Genomic DNA, 23,302 nt, shown 5'->3' with positions numbered 1-23,302 from the left:
TAAATTTTTATGTCAATGTTGATATTACTGAATAGAGAATTGAATAACCTTTCAAATGAGCTAGCACACGCCCCCTATTCCCTATTTAAAAATAAGGGATGGGGGAAGTGGAAGGGAGGGAGTTGACAAATGACAGATGTTTGTACCGTAAAAACGTGTCCCCCTTAGATCAAAAATTGACCTGTTTTTTTATTTTCTTAAAATCCAATAAATACTGCCAAATATCGGAGTGGCTCCTTTTATTTGGCCCACTCTCTATATTCAGAATATTATGTTGCGTAGTAAGTGTTTTAGTATGCAGCCCTGTCGAGTTCCTTTTTTTTTGTTTTGAACGCATTTGAGTAATGCATTCTATTATAGTTTTGGCTCAGTTTTTATCATACATATATTTCTTAACTATTTCTTATTGGTTAAGTACTCCCATAATACATTTCCAAAGAGCCTTTGAAGTTCAAGTAATTTTTTCAGCTCCATCACTGTCAATTATTACAGACGTTTGAAAGTAGCTCAGTGTTATATTTCAATTTTAGTTTTGTATAAACTGCCTTTTGAACTTAAAGTGTGCTATTAGTGCAAATTATAGTATAAAGTGAAAATAAGAATCAAAAATTACAAGCGGAAGAGGCTGTAAGTAAAAAATTTTGAAAATTAAATTATATTAAAAACTGACAACCTTTAATATTTAACAATTGTCAAATAAAAACATTTGGCTAGAGATAGGAGTAAACATTTTGGAACTGTAGAGGTGGGCGTTACTCCTTACGGTATAATAATAAAATAATAGCTGATAAAACTAAAATGCAAGTCAATATTCCGCCAGAACCACCTGACAGGGGAAAAAATTCTATGATGTCAACAAATGAAAATGATAAGGTAATAAAAAATCTGTACACAAATAATGATAACGGACCTTTTTACGTATAATATATCGAAAACAAAAACGGTAATATTGGAAAATTGCACAGAATCGGGACAGCCAGAATAATATTAAATACAGTGCCGGAGGTACAAAATAATATTACATTAATAACAGTAATTGGTAGGAATAAAGTAAAAGTCGAACTTAATTCTTTTGAAAGTGCAAATAAATTAATAATTTCCGAAAAGTTAGCAGCAAAGGAGTATAATGTTTACTTACCAACATTCCTAATACAAAAAAGGGGAGTAATTAAGTTAGTTGATAAAGACCTGGATGAGAAAGAATTAATTAATATAATTCAACCTAGATATGGATATAAATTTGAGGTAGTTAATGTAAAAAGAATTAATAGAAGAGTTAAGAATTCAGATGGAAATATAGAGTATATCCCTACATCTACCATAATAGTATCTTTTAAGGGTCAAAAGATACCTCAGCAGGTAATTATAGAAAAAATGATATATGAAGTCGAAGCATATATCCCCAGATTAGTTCAGTGTTTGAAATGTTTGAGATTTGGACATGTAAGTTCCCAGTGTAGAGGAAAAGATAGATGCAAATATTGTAGTGAAGAACATGAGAGTAATAATTGTACCGACAAAAAAGATATAAAATCTGCACTTTGTAGCGGTAATCATATGGCAACAGATATGACGGCACGTTGTCCAGAAAGGGAAAAACAAAAAAATATTAAAAATATAATGAACTCTCTTCACTTAGAACACTTAGAAATATCTAATGATAGAAAAACTATCTTACTATGAAGCCAACGTCAAATACAAAAAAAAACTTTTCTACAGTGGTTAAAAACAACCCAGCAACTACCTCGAGTTATTATACAATAGCAAAACGGAAGAGGACTGGAAGTATTAGTTCAAATACGAAAGATACGGCAACAATGGAGCAACATAAACAAATATTACGTAATCCCAATGTACAGTCACAACCGGTTTTTTCAAACTACCATAATATACCTGATTATCACAATAGTGATAATTTTGTGAAAATATATTAGATTTTATAAAAACTAAATTATATCAATTAAGTTATACTGTGGACATAGAGACATTAGCAGCTTTAAAAAATAATATAGAGAAAGTAATAAATAACACTAATGGCTAATATTAATATGTTGCAATGGAACGGTAGGTCTGTTTTAGCAAATAAAGGTGCTTTAGAAAGGTATCTTTTTGATAAAAATATTTCTATTTGTTTTTATCGGAAACTTGGTTTAAAAGAAATATGAATATTCATTTTTCAGGATATAATATATATATAGAGAAGACAGACATGATGGATATGGAGGAGTGGCCTTGCTGCTTAAAAGCAGTTTGGCTGTTTCTCCAACTCCATTATATCATAAAATAAATAATGTAATGACTATTAGCATAGCTGTCCGATTACCTTCAGGAAAAACAGTAAACTTATACTCAATATATGTTAAACCTGGATTAAGTATTTCACAGAATGATTGGATAAATTTTTTTGGTAGTTGGAAAAAACCATTTTTGGTAGGTGGTGATTTTAATTGTCATAACGTTGCTTGGGGTTGTAGTACTACGGATCGTTTGGGGAAAAATTTATTAGAGGCCATTGATGAAAGTAATTTAATATATTTAAATAATGGTAAAGAAACTATTTTGTCTAGACCGACAAGTATTAATAAGTCGGCAATAGATATTACTATTTCTACAGCCGATGTTGCTCATTTATTTGACTGGGACGTGGATGATACGACATTAGGTTCAAATCATTATGTAATTTTAATGAAGATAAATTTGAATTATAACGTTAATAATATTAATTATACTAGAAAAAAATGGAATATAGAGAATGCAGATTGGACGCTTTTTTCTTCTCTTATGGAACAATATGCTGAAATTAATAAAAATAATAATGACTACCATACCTTTATTGAAGAATTTAAAAAATGTATTAAAATTACTGTTCCAGAGAAGAAAAAATCGTTTCACGCAAAATTTAATAAGAATTGGTGGAATCCAGAGTGTAGTAGGGCAATAAAACAACAACAATTAGCACGTAAACAGTATAAAAAACAAGGAACCATTGAAAATTACATTAACTACAACAAATGCACAGCTATTACTAAAAAAATAATAAAACAAAGTAAAAGAAAATCATGAAGAGAATTTTGTGTCTCTTTAAATAGAAACACAAATATTAAAACCATTTGGAGTCAAATACGAATGTTAAATAATGCCTATAAACCACCCATAAGTTCAGTTATGGAAGGAGATTGGATAGCAAATTTTTTTAATAAAATTTGTCAACCGGGTCCTGCTCAAAATATCATATATTCGACTAATGTAGAAGATCATTATTTAGTAAAATCGTTTACTATGAATGAATTAGAAGCGAGTATAAAAATAAAATAAAACGCAGCTCCAGGACTTGATGATGTTCAATATATCATGATAAGTAAATTGGGAGAAGAGGCTAAGAATATGCTACTGGCAATTTACAATAAAATATGGAATACCGAATGTTATCCATCAAGTTGGAGAGAGTTTATAGTTTTACCCTTTCTAAGACCATACAAAAATCCAGAAATGCAAGAATCATATCGAGGAATCTCGTTAGGATCTTGTCGATACATTTTTGGCAAAGTAACGTAAGTGACATTTTTGGCGAAAATCATATTTTTCCACTAAACTAACACTATTATTGTTTAGAAGGTATTGTCAAAGTGTAGTAAGCCTAGAATTACTTTAAACATAATATGTATAGGCTTACTACACTTTAGCAGTGCCTTCTGAATAATAATAGTGTTAGTTTAATGGAAAAACATGATTTTCAAAAATGTCACTTACGTTACTTTGCCAAAAACGTATCGTTGTATTAGTAAAACATTTGAAAGAATGGTAAAGTGGAGATTGGAGAAATGGTTAGAATCTAATGAAAAAATGCCGGCTTCACAATTCGGATTTAGAAGAGGATATTCTACCACAGAAAACATAGGTCATCTAGTAATAGATATTAATCTTAGTTTTACTGAAAATAAGTCTGTTACAGCTTTATTTATGGACATAGAAGGAGCATACGATAATGTCAATATCAGTATTCTATATAACAAAATGTCACTAATTGGTCTTCCGGAAAGTTTTAATAAAAAAATAATTAAGATGTATTCCAACAGAAAAATATTCCTAAACATTAACAATAACCTGTTAGGACCTCAAATTGCTAGAGATGGATTACCACAAGGAGGCATATTAAGTCCAGTATTGTACCTTATATATACACATGATTTAGAAAAAACAGCAAAATTTTCAAAAATTATACAATTTGCAGACGATGTGGTAATTTATCAAGATCAAACTGAAATTAATCAAGGAATCAAAAATATAAATGATAACTACATAACAATTAGTAACTGGGCATTTAAAAATGGACTTACATTATCTAAAGATAAAACTCAAGCCTGTATATTTACTAGACAAAGGAAAAATGTCCCAGTAGAAATAAAATTAAATAATATAAATTTTCCGGTACAAAAATCTGTAAAACACCTCGGTGTCATTTTGGATCAAAAACTTCTATGGAAAGAACAAATAGAAAATATAATTAGGAAAACAGAAAAAGGAGTAAATATCTTAAGACCAGTTTCACATTCCACATGGGGAGCAGATCCCAATCTCTCTCTTTTGATCTATAGAGCTTATATAAGAGCAATAATAGATTATGGATCAGTATTTTATGCGGACGCAGCCAACTGTTATCTACAAAAAATTGAAGTCGTTGTGAACAAATGTTTAAGACTGTGTTTAGGCGCTCTAAAGTCTACTCCAATAAATAATTTATTTATAGAGTGTTCTGAAATGCCTATGACAATAAGAAGATGCAAACTAGACAGTCAATTTTTAATTAAATTACTTCATAAAGAATCCAATATAATTGAAAAAATTCATCGATTTTCAATACAAGATATAATGAATAAATACTGGCAAAAAAAAGAAATCACCTTGTATTGCAGAATGCTATAGACAATTGGCTAAGTACAAGGAAAATATTCACACTACATCAATAAACCTAAGCTATACCTATAAATTCGAAGAAACGATGAAAATAGATATAAATTTCCTTCGAGATTATTCTAAATATCCAAATCAACTAAGAAATCTAATGTTTGAAACAGATATAAAAGAATTAGTACCAAATTCATATCAAATTTACACAGACGGATCAAAAAACAAGGAGAGAACAGCCTGTGCAATATATGATCCACAAGTTAAGTATAAAAAAATGGTAAAATTAAATATAAACACAAACATATATTCGGCGGAGTTAATAGGTATACTAGAAGCCTTGAAGTATTGTCAACATATTATCACAAATTCAGAAATTGTTATAATAAGTGACAGTAAAAGCGCTTTGTCAAAAATAAAGCACCTGAAGATAACTTCCAAAGCAAATTATATTATTTTGGAAATAATCAAAAATATTAACAAATTAAATACAGATTTAAAAAAAATACGGTTATTGTGGGTCAAAGGACACAGCAGAATTATGGGTAATGAACTCGTAGATTCCTTAGCTAAGCAGGCTCTAAAAGAAGGGACATATATTGACTACAAATGTACACCTGAAGAAATTAAAAAATATTAGCACTAATATATATTATAAAATCATCTGGAGCAAAGAATTTGAGGAAATTAAAAAAGGTATGTACTATAAAGAAATTCAATGTACTATACCATCAAGACCATGGTTTGCAATGACAACTCTTCCAAAATACGCAGTGAGACAAATATGCCGTTTAAGATTTAACCATGCATTGATTCCAACATATCTACATAAAATTCATTTAAGAGACAATCCATATTGTCAATGTGGAGAAATAGGTGATGCTGAACATATGATTTTAAATTACCCTCTGATACAAATAAATATAAATACGTTTATAAGTAAATTATACAGTTGTAAAAATATAACACACCCAATAAATTTAACATATATATTATCACAAATTAATAATACAGAATTAATGCAATTATTTATAGAACACATTAAAAATATAAAAATCAAATTATAAACTAACCAATGTAAAGACTGAAATTAAAACCTATTATAATATATAAATAAACCTGTGTTTTTGCCTGATGTGGCATTTCCACTGACCAGTGGTCATTCCTTATAAAGTATGTAGAATAAGTAGGATAAAAAATGTTAAGTAGATAGGTATAGAAAAATATATTGTAAAATAAATGAGGAAAATTGGTGAATCGGCGAATCAGCCTTGAAGGGCCCGTAGTCATACAACTCCAAAGAAAAAAAAAAGTACTCCCATATTTTCCATTATACTTCAGCGGGTGTGCCATTTTATATTGTTGCCCTCAATTATTGTAAGTACTTTTATTTTTACTTATTTGCCTTTATGATAATTAGGTATCTTCAAGAAATATATTTATCTAAATTTCTACAGAATTGGAAAATATTATTTTATCATGGAGGAAATCTCCTCTTCAGCTTTCAGTTCATCCAAACATATAACTTTTTGTTCTCATTGTTATCTATTTAACACGTTCAGTGCTGATGACGCACCGGTGCGTCAAACTAGTTCTTGTTGAGGGACGGATGACGCACCGGTGCGTCATATACCATATCGAATATAATGTTTAGTTATATGCTAGCACTTGTAGTGTGTGTATCGTAGGAGTGATAGCACTTGTCGTAATGTTACTAATTGTTAGAGTAGCACTGAACTATATTTCTCTCTTCAATCCTGACTTCCCGGAGGGAGTGTAGTGGTCGACGTGATACCGTGTATTGTCCGTCTCCAAAGATCTCTGTCACTGGTAATTTCTTTTAACTCATGGATATGTCTTTTGCATATTCCTGTAATTTGATCGATCCATTTCCTTGGTATCTTCCTCGTGATCTTCGGCCTTCCACATTTCCTTGTATAATGAGTTTTTCCAAGTTGTCTGTGTTTGCTCTCATAACATGATTGTTATGTAGTCTATCCACTATCATGATCTTTTTCTTTAATATGTTTAATTGCAGACCAAATGTTTGACTTTCGTTTTCGGACAGCCAAGTTCAATCAGATCTATTTGCAAGAAAGGCTGTGTTATCTGCGAAACGTAGGTTGTTTATTTTATGATCATTTACTGAGATGCTCTTTTCCCAACCTTTAAGTGCTCTTCTCATAATATGCTCCGCATATATTATATTGAATAATTGTGGATATAGTACCTATACATCCTTGTCTGACACCTCGTTCTGGATGAAATTCGTTTGAAATTGTGTCTAGCACTTTAACTGATCCAGTGGTGTGGTCGTAAAATTCAGTTATCAGCGAAACACTTGACCCTGTCGATTACATATTACATACAGTCGGAAAAATGAAAGAATACCCATGAACGAACATATAAAACACGCTGTATTTTTCTGTCACCGTATCACAAAGAAAATTGCTCAGCGCAAGTACATGTAATAATAATTATTACATGTACTTGCGCTGGCCAATTTTTTGTGTGACACGGTGACAGGAAAATACAGCGTGTTTTATATGTTCGTTCATGGGTATTCTTTCATTTTTCCTACTGTATGTATAGTGGAATATTGAACTCCCTAGATTTTTCGATTATCTGTCTTATAATAATATTTTTAACAGGTATTCTCGAGTACCTCTACCTTTGATAAATCCAGTTTGCTCTTGTTGAAGTTCTCTTTGAAGGAATGTTTTCACTCTCATTGAATATATATGTAGCATTATCTTGCTGGCATGTGATATAACAGAAACGGTGTTAAGGCTCGTTTTCACGCTACGTCTTATTGTACGTTTTGTGTGTCATGCAAAACGCACGAAAAAACGTACGTTTTGTCCAGTGTATAACGTGGCGTGTAAAGCAAAACGTACGTCTTGTCGACACACAAAACGTACAATAAGACGTAGCGTGAAAACAGCAAAACGTACGTCTTGTAGAATCGAAAAAATTAATTCCGCTTATTCACAAAACGTGCGTTTTGTCGTACGTTTGCATGACACACACAAAACGTACAATAAGACGTAGCGTGAAAACGACGCTTTATAATTGTCGCATTTATGGAAGCTGTTGTCGTTATCATTCAGGCCATTGTTTCGAATGCCATATTTGGTTACAGTGTAGATGAAGTAATTTTACGCCGGTTTCTTCTGTGACTTTGAGTATTTCTGCTGTTTTCATGTTTGGATCTGGTGCTTTATTATATTTAAGCTTACTCCTTTGAGAATTTCTGCTGTTATCATATCTGGACCTGGTGCTTTATTATATTTAAACTATATATATTATATTGCAATTTATTCTACTATGTAGTTTAACAACTTTATATATTTTTTGTGAACTAATAAAATTATTTTATTATAGGCTGCTCTAGGACCAGTGGCCCTTTCATTACTGGAAAACAAAAGGAGCGATGAAGTAATTGAAGCCCAAAAAATCATGCAGTGTTGTATATTATCTATTATTCTTACTGCTCCAACAGGAGCCTTACTAACAACAATATTAGGGCCCATTTTACTTACTAAAGAAAAACCTCTTCCACCAGAACTTAGAGTAAGAAAGAAGAGTAGAAGACAATCTTTCCTCAGTCCAGATTTGTTGTTGAACGAAGATGCCAATAATGAAGATAGAGAACAAGGGCATAATAATATTACAATTACGTCTATAGTTGAAGAAGAGAAAGACGACGAGGAAACTGTTAAAAAATAGATATTAAACTGAAATAGTAAACAATACGTTCAGAGCTGATCTCGTGATCTCGTGATATTTACCGCGAAAGAGAGAAAAAAAGGAAACATGTGATTAGTTGTGTAGTACAATAACATTTGATCTATTTTTAGGATCAGATATTTTAAGTCAATAAATTCCGATTTTAAAGACACCTACCTATATGTAAAATTATCATGAATATTGAATGAAGAAATGCGTATTATGTAAAACGAATTTTTTTATTATAACGCTAGCTAATAGAATATCTAGTATTATCATATTTTGCTGACATAATTGTGAGCTTATTTACATAATTATAATATTTTCAGTTGGGAATATACATAAATATCTAATTATTATAAATGCGTTTATATCAAAAGTTTAAAATCAATAACAAAAATAGTGTATTATTTTAATAATTAAATGTTATTTATTTTAAATAATATTATTATTATACTCTTTGTCCTAGTGTTCTACATCCATTAAATATGAACTATGAAGGAAAAGAGAAATGTTGAAATCTATAGAAAGCGATATCTATATTATATGATAAAGAACATCCTGTTCTCAACATTTACATATTTGATAGATGAAATACCTACTTACTTTTACTTTTTTGAGTCTGGATCCGACTACAGTTTTCTGCCCAGTATAGGGCTACGTCTACTCCCTTTGTATTTGCGATCCATAAATCATCGAGGGTGCACTGTGATAAGCAAAGTCTGTATTCTCTCAGCTGCTCCACATTCTGTATTTCCCCATATTCACAATTTGTTTATTCCATTTGGTGGTTCTGGGTGTAAGGTACGGTGAAAAAATCATAAACCTGAAAAAACGGGACACATCCAAGGAGCAGTAGCGCACCTAGATTTTTTCTCTGGGGGTGGTTGGCTTGGTCATCGAAATTTTTATGTATTGTTGCCAAGAATGACATGAATCAACAACCCGTCAGAACAAAACAGGGAAGAATACAAAATAGCGAGAAACAAAAGCAAACTCACAACAAATAAAAAGAAGAAAAATATCTGGTTTCGCTGGAGGATATTGGAAAAACAGAAAACCATAAAATAAAAAAATTTTACAAAAAAATCAGAGTAACAAAAAATACCCCCAGCATTAAAACAAGAAAAACTCAAAAGGGAGAAACCGTATGTGAAGACAAACAGATCAGCAGAATATGGAAAGAATATTACGAAAAAATGCTATCTATGAAGCAATGAAGAAGTAAGGCCGTACAAGATAACGACGAAATAGAAATTTTCAACGAAGAAGAAGTACAAAGACAAATATTAAAAACATAGGAAACGGAAAAGTAGCAGGACAAGATGAAATAGCAGTAGAATTAATAAAATAGGAATCACTTACCTAATTCTATTCGTAGATTTTAAAAGCGCTTTTGATACAATCAATCGGACGAAAATGATGGAGAAGCTAGAGAATGTTGGAATCCCAGAGAAATTAAGACATGTGCTAACAGTGAGCCTAAAGAACACCAGAGCAAGGATCAGTTTCAACGGAACAACTTCTAAGGAGATCTGTTGTTCTGAAACTATTTCCTTGTGGGATTTTTATGATTAACTATTTATATGGGAAATAAGCCACAATTAAATTGAAAAAAAATTATTAACGTTTCGACGCCCAAATCGGATGTCGTTTTCAAAATACAAAATACTACTAAATTAAACAAAAATATTGTTGCTAATTACTTCTTATTTCTTATTTCCCATATAAATAGTTAATTCTAAGGAGATCAGTGTAAACAAAGGCGTGAAACAAGGTGATTATATCGCCCCGACACTATTTAATCTGATAGTAATCATAAGGAGGACTTGCAAAGGCCAAACTATGGTTACGGTTCAAAGCCGTAGCAAAAACCCCAACACTTCCTCTAGAGAGCCCACTTATCTCCTCTTCATCACCGGTATCGATGTGGATTACTCTGAGGAGGAGGTCACCGCATTGCTCACCGAACAAGAGTTCCCAGTTGAAAAACTGTGGAGAGTCAAGTCCTACAAGCTAGGCAAGGACTCTAAGGTGATCAAGGTGGTGACTAAATCCTTAGAGAAATTCACAACAGCATTGAGCCGAGGCATAACTCTCGACGGAGAAATCTACAATGCCGAGCTTCCACACGTCTGCCCCCACTGCGGCGGCAATCACAAATCCAGCGCCTGCACAAAACAGCAGGAACCCAAATGCCCGAATTGCAGCGGCGACCACCCTGCATATTCCAATAAGTGTCCACAAAGACACACTATCCCCTCCGCCCAACACGAAATACAGCCACTATCGATCGAAAGTTCATTCCCTCCATTTGAACTCCCAACGGAAACGAAGAACATCCTGTCTATCCAGACTGCTCTGTTACTGAACCTGTTGCCCGAACTTCACGAGCATATCGCAGCTATCACGGCTAATCTAATTAGCCAAGTCTACGACCACTCGACAGTGGTCCACGGGTACGGAAGCAATGTCACGGTGACATTCCGCTCCACCCACTAAACACCCTCCCTTTATGGATTTCACCCTAGGCACAGTCAACTGTCAGGGTCTCTCCAAAAAGAGACCCCTCATCAAGAATATCCTGTCGAAGCATAACATCCAGATCCTCGCACTCACAGATACTCTGTCGAAAAGCGATCCACATTTCGCAGGATATTCGATCATCCATCGAAGCCGCTGTCAGGTTTCACGCGGGAATGGTATTCTCGTTAAACACGGAATACCGCACACCACACACACATTCCCACAAAATTTTCGTCCACCTGATGTGGACTTCCTGGCAATTGACGTGCATATCCCCAATAACGAAACCCTCACGATAGTCTCTTACTACAAACACCCGGATCAACCACTCAACAGGCATTTGCTAGAGTATTTTTCAAGGCTCGGCAAGGCCGTGTTGATGGGCGATCTAAATTGTAGACACACACAGTTTGGTGATCACCGTCAAAACCCAGAAGGCATCCGCCTCACGGATTTTCTACTAGACCTTCCTATCTCTCGAATCACCAACACTGAATACACGTTTTTGAACGCTGCTGGGGCCTCTATTGTCGACCACATCCTAGTTACTAGTAACATTCTGGATCGGTTCGAGGAAAGATGCCACATCGGTGACTCAATAACGTCAGACCACGTACCACTTCTTGTCAACACTGACATACTAACTCCAAAACAACCCAACCCTCCAAGAACTATAAGAGACTATCGTCACGCTAACTGGACTGAATTCCAAAATTTCATCACTCAAAATCTCCCTATGTTAGGCGAACTTGATACTAACGATAGTATCGACACCAGTGCAACCGAAATTGAGAACCTCATCACCGAGGCGATCACGCACGCTATTCCACTTAAACAAATATCCTATACATCACCGGCACTTCCACAATACATCATTGCCAAAATCCAACAAAAAAGACGTCTTCTACGTCAATACAAGGCCAACAGAAATCCACTAATCAAAACAGAATACAACCGGATCTGCGCCAGGATAAAGAGAGAGATATCTGACCTAACGGCTCGCCGGTGGGAAGATACTACCTCAAAACTGGACTACAGAGACGGTAGTAAATTCTGGCACAAATTCAAAGTCCTAACAAAACAAAAATTATCTCAACCATCTCATCTGTTGGTCAACAATCACATAGTCAATTCCCCAGAAGGGAAAGCCGAAGCATTCAAAAATTCGCTTCAAATCAACTTTCAAACCCCAGACAACACGAACTTTGAACACTTGTTTAAACTCAACACAGAATACATAGTAAATGTTACTCTCAATCACCACGTTCCAGTCTATGATCCTATCATGGACCCCCTCACAAACAGGGAAACGGAGAGCTTTTGCCAAATAGGTAAAAACAGCGCTCCCGGACCTGATGGCATCAACCGAAGATGCCTCAAAAAACTTCCAGAGAGTATCATCCCTCTTCTAACTAAAATATTCAATGCATGTCTCAAAACAGCCACTTCCCTACTCCTTGGAAAGTGGCCAATACCATCATGCTTTTGAAAAAAGGCAAACCCCCCAACCAACGTGGAATCCTATAGACCAATCTCTTTAATCAACACTCTGGGCAAAGTTCTTGAGCTAATCCTAAAAGAGAGGCTCAATGACTTTCTAGAAAACCACAATATCATACCAAAATTTCAATACGGATTCCAATCAGGTAAATATACCAAACATGCAATAACTGATTTCACTACTAAAGTTACTCAAACCATCAACGATGGTTCATTCGCCATAGCCACATTCCTGGATGTGCAGAAGGCTTTCGATCAGGTCTGGCATGACGGACTTGTTCGGAAACTTCTGGACATCGGGCTACCATTACAATTTATCAAAATTGTACACTCATACCTCCACAACCGAACTGTCAGAGTGAAAATAAGTGATCAAAAGTCCACCCCCTTCACTCCACAAGCTGGAGTCCCCCAGGGTTCAGTCCTGGCACCGCTGTTGTACATCATCTACAACAGCGATATCACTAACCAAAATATCCCAGGCACTCGGCTGTTTCTCTATGCAGACGACACGGCTCTGCTCACAACAACCTCTCGATACAACCCAAGACTCCTCTTCAGAAGAGCCCAAGCTCTGTTGGACGGGGTTGGTGAATGGTGTTGTAAGTGGAGAGTCACGCTGAACGCGAACAAAACAACAACAATTGTGTTTCGCGCCCCTTCTGTGTCACATAGAATCATAATTAATGAAGACGACCAATATTCTCTGAGACTGTTGGGAGAAAGGCTTGTTGTTAGTCCGACTGCGAACTATTTAGGAGTTCTGTTCACCAGGACTCTTAACTGGAACGCAGATCTAAAGGCAACTTTAGATAGGGTAAGGAACAGGGCCAGATTTCTCAACTCTCTCTCTGGACGAATTGACAAGACACACAAGAAGACTCTCATTCACACTTACAAGACCTTTATTCGACCCGTCATGGAGTACAAATCTTGCCTCTACTCTCTTTGCGCTAGATCAAAACAAGAGTGGTTGTTGAGCGCTGAATGTAGAATCTTGCGTAGATGTAACTATGAGCACTGGCGATATCCCTCAAATGAAATCCATAACATCTCGAACATCCCCAAAATCACCGAGAGAATAAGCTCTCTGAACAGGAACTTCACAATCAAAGTAATCAACGGCCCCCCCTCCGACACACAAGAATCTCTCAAATGTTCCTGTTCATCTTCCGGCCACGTACTCCACCGAAAGCCCAAACGCAAAAAGATTCATTTACCGTCCGCTCTAATGCAAACATGCATTGACGAACTCCCGGTGGAGTACGAAAACATCCTCGAGGCTACCCCGTTAGCCTTCCGTACCCACCTTTAACATCTCCTCTTCCCTACCCCGAACAGGGAGAAGTTGGTTTTTTGCGGTTTCCCAACTTCATTGCACAATTATACCTGTTCGTCCCAAGAAAATAGCCGCAACTATTTTCTCCACTCGAACGCACACTGTCCACGCCGCGCTCAAAGCCACCTCCTGACCGCCGACGAGGGACGCAGGTTCGCCTGTCGTTGTACAATGGTTTCTAGGGAGATTGGTCTAGAGCAAAGCACGGACAGTACACGTAAATGTCTATGGAACCAACAACAATCCATCAAACTTTCTTCTCTGTTGACTTCTAGCCTTCTGGACACCACCGTCCGGCATAACCCAGGATCCAAAAAACACCAGGATACGGCGCTTGCCCCAGTGTGTTTTTCGGACTGTTTGCTTTTGCTGCCAACATTATACATTCACTACAAATCCTGAAGAGGACAAAATCCTAAACGGGGACAATCATTGATCGCATTTCCACATAGCATTATATCTATACACGCAAATCAAACAATGATAGTAGTAGGACTTGCAAACAAAAACATTATTACGAATCAACTTCAACTAAAAAATGACACTTATAAAAGCAGTTGGAAAATTAGATAAGGAAGTGAAGAGAATAAGACTAGAGATAAACCAGCACAAAACAAAGTACATGACGACAGGGATAATATAATACAACAACTCAGAAATATCTAATAACACAGAACCATAAATTTGAAACTGTATCCACTTCTAAAAACCGGGAAAGGAAGAACAGAGGAAAGAATTCTGAAAGGCAGAAAAACATAATGGAGTTAATAGAAATCTGCTGAGAAGCAAGACTCTTAGAATAATATGAAGTCTATATAAGACCTTAATAAGACCTATTTATATAGGATGGAAATAATGATGCTGAACAAGAAAGAGCTTTCTGAAAATTGAAAGAAAAATAATGAGAACAATAATACTGGGCCAAAAAGTAACAAGAGAGGGAGAAATAGGAACGAAAACAAATTCCGAAATTGCAGAAAAATTAAAGAGAGAAAATATAGTCAGAGATACATAAAATCAACCCAACGCAAATACGGGACATTTAGGGGTCCCGAGGACATTTTCGGGACCCCGGGACAAATCTTTAAAAACGGGACAATCCCGTTTTTACGAGACATTTGGTCACACTGGTGTAAGGGGAACAGTTCGGGTGATTCGACGCTGATGTTTCTCATAAATCTTTTTCTTGATTTAAGTCGGCTGGTTCCTGGTGGTTCGTCAAACTCGTATATTTGGTGCCTTTATCGAAAATATGCCTTTATCGAAAAGGTGCCTATATTGAAAGTTTGCCTGAACTTCTCCACATATTGCGAGACGCATCTACAGTCTTTTGGTGATGTGAATCCATCTGCCTGGTAGAGTAGGGCTGAGGGGTAGATTCCATACAGCCGGTAGTTATTCTACATGTTTAATTTAATGCCGTGGTGACTTATTAGGCATGTATAGATTTACCCCAGACAGGACAAGCATATTCCCCTGCCGAGAAACATAAGCCCTCAGCTGTTGACTTTAAGACCTGTGGGTTTGCACTCCCTTGGTCTCTAAAAGTTTCCGGAGAACGTTATTTTTTGTAGTAACCTTTCTTGTACTCTGAAAGTGGAATTTATATGTTACTGACCGGTCTAGTATGACTCAAAGCACTTGGTCTTGGTCTATGCACTTGGTCTCTAAAAGTTTTCGGAGAACGTTATTTTTCGTAGTAACCTTTCTTGTACTCTGAAAGTGGAATTTATGTTACTGACCGGTCTCGAATGACTCTAAAGATATTTGGGCCTATCAATATGACCAGTATGTTCTTAAGTTTTGTCCCTCCTAAGATACATTCAGTTTTACATGTTTCGATTCAGTTTTACATGCTTTACATCTACAGGTTGTTCATATGGAATGCACATACGTGAGTTTTAGTAGGGTTTGTTTAATAAGTTTTGTTTGTAGTACGTTGACATCATGTTTAAAGCATCTTCCATTGTTGACTCTACTTGTGTAAAGGTTTCCCTATTTACGGTGATACTAAGGTCGTCAGCGTAAACAAAACCATTTTGTTTTGGGGTGCATTGGCGGGTCGTTGGTGTAGATCCTAGAGAAATAAAAACAGTGTAGATGTTAAATAGGGACGGCGCCAGAACGCTTCCTAGAGGGAGGCCATTTTTATGAGTTCTCCATCTACTTTTCTTTCCATTTAGTACAACGTAGAAGCATCTATTACCTACATTACAGTGCTCTAATGATATTTACCAGTTAATAGTCAAGCACCAGCAGCTTCCATAAATGCGACAATTATAGAACTACATATTTCTCTTATATCACATGCCAGTAAAATAATGCTACATATATAAACAATGAGAGACTAAAAACATTCCTTCAAAGAGAAATTCCACAAGAGCAAACTGGATTTACCAAAGGTAGAGGTACTCGAAAACACCTGTTGAATATAAGACAGATAATCGAAAAATCTAGGGAATTCAATATTCCACTGTACATATGCTTTGTAGATTATCTATAATTATGGCGAATGCTAAAAGAAGTACGCGTACCCCAACACCTTATTTCGCTTATAACTGAACTATACGAACACACTACTGGATCAGTTAAAGTGCTTGACACACTTTCAAATAAATTTCATCCAGAACGAGATGTCAGACAGGGATGTATACTATCTCCACAATTATTCAATATATGGATAGCATATTATGAGAAGAGCACTTGAAGAATGGGAAAAAGGCATCTCAATAAATAGTCATAAAATAAACAACCTACGTTTCGCAGATGACACAGCCCTTCTTACAAATAGTCAAGCAGAGCTGATTGATCTTATATGACTGGTTGAAAACGAAAGTCAAATATTTGGTCTGCAATTAAACATATCAAAGACAATAACCATGATAGTGGATAGACTACATAACAATCATCCACACATAACCACAATTGATCGGTTTGATGTTGTGAGCTCATACTTATATCTGGGATCATTAATCACAAACACAGGGTCACTGCAGGAAGAAATAAAACGGAGATGTGATCTAGAAAAACTCGCCACAGCAAAAATGACCACAATATGGAAGGACTGTCAAATTACAAGAGCGTTAAAGATGAGGTTGATCAACTGCTTAATATTCCCAATACTGACCTACGGATGTGAACCTTGGACCCTGAGAAATTCGGAAAAAAGAAAGATAGACGCCACTGAAATGTTCTGTTGGAGACTAATGCTACGAATTCCTTGGACCGACCATAGAACAAATAATTCAATTTTAAGAGAGCTAAAAGTTAGCCAACGACTCTCCAGTAAAGTCCATCTCCAACAATTAAAATACTTTGGACATGTTATGAGAGCAAACACAGAAAACATGAGAAGATTCATTACACAAGGAAAGGTGGAAGGCCAAAGATCACGAGGAAGATCTCCAACAAGATGGATCGATCAAATTACGGGAATATGCAAAATACCTATGCACGACTTAAAAGAAATGACCAGAGACAAAGATCTTTGGAGACGGACAGTACACGACATCACATCGACCACTACACTCCCTCTGGGGGGGTCAGGATTGAAGAGAGAGTCAAGCACAGTTTTGTGGATCTTAGTTAGCTAGGTTCTGTGATTTACTGTATCGTATGCTGTTGTGAGGTCTATCAAGGCTACTCTCACTATCTCTTTCTGCTCAAATCCATACTCTATGTACTTTGATAAATTCAATACTTGGCCTGTGCACGATTTACCTGGCCTGAAGCCTGCTTGTTGTAGGATTAGTTTTGCATCTAATTTTTCCTGGATGCGGTTCAAAATGAGGCGTTTGTATAATTATTACCAATAAATCCAGCATATAGTACATCTTCTACTTATCTGTTCATTTGATTTGTTTACCTTCGTCTATTTTCAGCTGTTTTATTTTTGTATTCTCCCTTGTTAGGTATTCAGTTTTCTCTAGGTTTATTTCTGTCCCATCTTTGTATATTATTTCTGTCCCAGTTTTCTAATAATAAAACTGAGGCCATCTTGGTCTCCTAAGATCACTATTTAGTCGTCAGCAAAACTTAGCGTGTAGTATAGACATTCATCTCTTACTGGTATACCCATCACTTTGCACTTTCTTTTCCTCGGTTTGAGGTTTTTATCCAGGAATTATTTGAACAGAGTAGGGGATGTGAAGCAGGCCTGTAGTCCCTTTGTCGTCTTAAATGGACTGCATGTTCTCTTTTCCGTTTTGATAGCTACTTTGTAATTATTGCAGTCCCTTTATAATCTTAAATGGACTGCATATTCTATTGCCCGTTTTGATAGCTACTTTGTTATTTTTGTAGTTCTTTTACTGCTTTTATTATAATTCGTGGGTCTTCGATATCTTCCATTGCTTCTCATTACTTCGTTCTAGGTATCGAGTCATAGGCATTAAGATCTACAAAAGCCAGATGGACGGATCTATTTTTCGCCATGCTTTCTTCTATTAGGTACCAAGTTGTTTTACCGTATAAATGTGATCTAAGCATGCTTCTCCCGCTGAGACACCTTCCTGGTCTTCTCCGTCTAATATTCTTCTGGTTGTTAAATTAAAAGGGTCTAAATGGAGTAAAAGTCAGACTGACTCTCAATCTTTATTCTAACTTCCGACGACCGGTTTCGCTCTTTAAAATTTGTAGAGCATCTTCAGGTCAAAGGTAACAAGTTACAAAATGATTCGGATACAAGGTGCTACCAACTCAGTATTCATTATCATGATGTTTCTGTTAAAGTTATGTTAACGGGATAAGGTGGAATAGACGGAGGATGCAGCAAAGGTAAACACCTTTTGTGACACCTTTGTACAAAGGTAAACACCATACCTTTGCTGCATCCTCCGTCTATTCCACCATATCCCGTTAACATAACTTTAACAGAAACATCATGATAATGAATACTGAGTTGGTAGCACCTTGTATCCGAATCATTTTGTAACTTGTTCAAACTTTGACCTTAAGATGCTCTACAAATTTTAAAGAGCGAAACCGGTCGTCGGAAGTTATAATAAAGATTGAGAGTAAGTCTGACTTTTACTTCATTTAAAATGAACTCTCACATGCAACCCATTCATGATTTTAAAAGGGTCTACTTTATACTAAATTTACAATCAAGATGCGGTAGAAATAAACAAACCAAGACACGTTAAATGCTACTAGGAGTACTCCCGAATCATAATTTACAATGTATAAACTTTGGAAATCATAATTTGGGATTTACAATGTATATACATTGTAAATTATGATTCGGGAGTGCTCCTAGTAGCATTTAACTTGTCTTGGTTTGTTTATTTCTACTGCATCTTGATTGTAAATTTAGTATAGGTTTTTTAGAAACATCGTGTCGAACAAGTAGGTATGGTCAGATTTTTGTTTCAAATAAAATTGAAACAAATCTAGTACCTCTTTATAAATTTCATAGATGGGTAATATTGATAGACAAAAACATCGTTTAATTGTAGATTTATTTTCAGTTTTAAATTACATTGGCACCTACAATAGCCATATCATTTTTCTTACAGATAATGAAATATATACACAATTTTTGTATGTAGGTAGTCTTTTATTGCACTATTCTCATAAAACGATTAAAAAAAATGTGTGAAGTATGCTGATAACATATGTGCAAAATGTCCCATTGTATATTACCGTTAGTGACAATGTTTAATTTTTTAATCTGCGAAAACTGTTTTGCATATACATTTATTTGTGACTAGAATTATAAAAAAGGGGTTATTATGTTACAAGTAACCAATTTATAAACATAATTAATTGCTAAATATTTCCAAAAATATTTTTATCAGTTTGAAGCCCGGACTAAAAAAAAACAAATACACGTTTTAAAATTTCTATAGAATCCTATAGAAGGAATCCTTTGACTTAACTAGCAACTGGCAGTTAATTATTGGCGTAACGTCCTTAAACTTCATGTAACAAATGTGGTTGCTTTTAAAAAAGCACAGTATTTGTTTTAACGCTTAAAAGAAATTTTACTGCTTAAAGCCTTAAAAGGAAAGTATACAATTAATATGTTCTTCCAGTCATTACGTACGGAGCTGAGACACTAGGGAGTTTTTGTTGCTACGTAACGTACGCATCTCCGTATACGTAAAGCAACTAACGTGTCGTAGAGGATGAATGTTAAAATAGGTAGTTTTTGTAACTGCCTTAACGTAACGTAAAGCAAATCGTAAAGCCATTTTTAAATTCCGTTGACATTTAAAAAAATAAAACAATGTTCACACAATATACAATTAATATACAAATGTAAAAAAGAATAAATGAATGATGAAATTGTATGGTTTTAATTGCTTCTATTTAAATATAAAAATATTATTTTTCCTTAGGTTAAAATTGTTTTATTTTTGTTTATACCTACTTTTTAGTTGTAAATTATTGTATACCTACATCAGAATTCCAGTAGGTATAATGTAAATAGTGTGGTAATATTTATTTGAAAATTTTACTGAAACTAGGTCATTTGTTTATCTATTCTTTTTCTCATGATCATCTTTCAGTGCGTCACAGTTTTTCGATTTCTCTCTAACGCATTAAATTGTATGTGACAGAAAAAAAGGCACGTCTGTGAACACTTTGGTAATTATTCTAGTTTGGTGATTATTCTAGTTGTCGATAGATGGCGCCATAATCAAAAAAGAATTATTTATTAAATAAAATAATACTATTATCAATATAATCTGTACAATTTATAAGACTATACAAATGAAAGAAAATACCATTTTATAAATGCAATAGACACAATTGATTTGGTTTTATTCCAAATTGAAAATAAAATTTGACAACTGTCAGATTTAACTAAAATGTCACGTTAGAATAAATGTCATAAATGTGTATTATCACGGACTTACCTTTTTTTCTATAATTTGTGACGCACTGAAAAATGTTCATGAAAAGGAGAATAGTTATTAATTGTGGTGATCACTGTATTTCTTAAATTAATACAAGATTTGTTTGTTTTGCTTTATTAATAGACAACTTAAAAACAATAAAATTTTAAATCTATTATGAAGCTCCAATTTCCAATTACAAACACAGAATAATTTTACTCAAATAGACTAAACCAATAACCAATATAACCTTAAAATGTTTATAAACAGGTAGTACGCTGATGAAATGTTCATTTGGTAGGTAATCGGGCAAGATCCTCGTGTGCATTCGGTGACTTTCGGCTCGATAGGGATGCGTATGAACCTAACGTACCAGCCCGTAACCTTAGGTAATACGTATCGCGATACGGGAGTTCAACCATTAATGCGCAAGCGTATATGTCAAAAAGATGCGTTACGTTTACGTATTTGTGTGCACAAAAACTCCCTACTAACATTAACCAAAGCAAGAGTGCAAAGCTTCGAATAGCACAGCGGAAAATGCAAAGATCCATTCTAGGAACAAGACTCGTGGATCGAGTGAGAAATTTAGAAATAAGGCAAAGAACGGGTGTGTAATAGTCTAAGAGCTAGTGAACCCTCCGACTAACGGTCTTCCTGTAAGGCTAGAAATTTGTATAGTGATAATTCATAGCACACCAAGGCTAAAAACCATGACCTGGCAGGAGCCCAGTGTATCTACCACGTGAATCGAAAAGTGCAAATTTAAGGGGTAAAATAAACTTTCTCCTGTAAAGTTTAAATTTAAGTATGTGTTTGAGTAAGTCATTTAGAAAAAATGTGTACAATGACAGGCGATTCTGAAGAGCATAAGACCTTGCCAGGCGAGGTGAAAGATTTTTTAGGTTTGTTGACTCATTCCAAACAGAAAAGGTCTTTAGTGACTTTTCTCTTAGGTTAATAGTTTTTTTTTTATATAAGCGATTAAAAATTTTGAAAATTGCGAAATCGGCCATTTTTAACCCTAAATCGGACATTTAACTAAAAATTTCAATGTTGCCAAGGTAGGTAGATATTCTCTAAACATTGATTGATGAAATCCCGAAGAGATTTTTGCAATACAATGTCGAAAACCACTTTGTTTTTTAATTGCTAATCAAGCGGGCACGACACTGTAGTATAAATGAGGACGTTTGAGTTTGCATAAATTCATTATCTCGAGAATGGTCAAATTTGAAGAGAAATCCTCAGACAGGTCGATTTTTATTTTTAAATTAGGACTTTTTGGCATATATATAATACTAGTGACGTCATCCATCTGGGCGTGATGACGTAATCGATGATTTTTTTAATGAGAGTAGGGGTTGTGTAGCTCATTTGAAAGGTTATTTAATGCTCTATTCAGTAATATAAACCTTAACATAATTATTTATACAGGGTGTACAAAAAATTTTCTTCTTCTTTTTGTCTAAATTAATTTAATAAATTTTTTTGTACACCCTGTATAAATAATCACGTTAATGTTTATATTACTGAATAGAAAATTAAATAAACTTTCAAATGATGTATCACACAACCCCTACTCTCGTTAAAAAAAATCATCGATTACGTTATCACGCCCAGATGGATGACGTCACTAGTATTAAATATATGCCAAAAAGTCCTAATTTAAGAATAAAAATCGACCTGTCTGAGGATTTCTCTTCAAAGCCCTTTCTCGAGATAATGAATTTATGCAAACTCAAACGTCTTCACTTTTATACTACAGTGTCGCGCCCGCTTGATTAGCAATTACAAAACAAAGGGGTTTTCGATATTGTATTGCAAAAAACTCTTCAGGATTTCATCACTCAATGTTTAAATAATATCTGGCTACCTTGGCAATATCGATATTTTTAGGTAAATGTCCGATTTAGGGTTAAAAATGGCCGATTTCGCAATTTTCAAAATTTTTAATCGCTTATATAACAAAAACTATTAACTTAAGAGAAAAATCACTAGAGACCTTTTCTGTTTGGAATGATCCAAAAAACCTAAAAAAACTTTGTTCGACGCAAAAAAAAATAATTTTAGGAAAAACCTCTAATCTTTCCCCTCGCCTGGCAAGGTCTTATGCTCTTCAGAATCGCCTGTCATTGTACACATTTCTTCTAAATGACTTACTCAAACACATACTTAAATTTAAACTTTACAGGAGAAAGTTTATTTTTCTCCTAAACTATGCACTTTTCGATTCATCTGGTAGATACACGTGCAGGGCTGATGCCTGCCAGGTCATGGTTTTTAGCCTTGGTGTGCTATGAATTATCACTATACAAATTTCTAGCCTTACAGGAAGACCGTTAGTCCGAGGGTTCACTAGCTCTTAGACTATAAGATATTATAGAAAGAATTACCAGATTAAAATTGAGTTTCGCCGGACATATTGCGAGACAGCAGGATGACAGGAGGACAAAGAGAC

At 34.9% G+C, this 23,302-nt stretch overlaps 1 protein-coding gene across 6 annotated transcripts in view; it reads left to right on the top strand.

Annotated features, from left to right (window-relative positions):
- Positions 1 to 8,997, top strand: part of LOC114325317 (sodium/hydrogen exchanger 9B2) — a 195,533-nt gene extending 186,536 nt beyond the window's left edge. For all 6 annotated transcript variants that reach the window (XM_050653219.1, XM_050653221.1, XM_050653222.1 and 3 more), the window contains one exon: positions 8,290 to 8,997. In XM_050653219.1, the coding sequence (XP_050509176.1) occupies positions 8,290 to 8,634 (345 nt within the window). In that variant the 3' untranslated portion in view covers positions 8,635 to 8,997. The remainder of the gene's footprint in view (positions 1 to 8,289) is intronic.
- Positions 8,998 to 23,302: the final 14,305 nt, after the last annotated feature.

This window comes from Diabrotica virgifera, chromosome 6, assembly GCF_917563875.1.
Source record: "Diabrotica virgifera virgifera chromosome 6, PGI_DIABVI_V3a".
Taxonomy (NCBI): Eukaryota; Metazoa; Arthropoda; class Insecta; order Coleoptera; family Chrysomelidae; genus Diabrotica; species Diabrotica virgifera.
The sequence above is the reverse complement of the archived record's forward strand: the minus strand, read 5'-3'. Positions and strand labels throughout refer to the sequence as shown.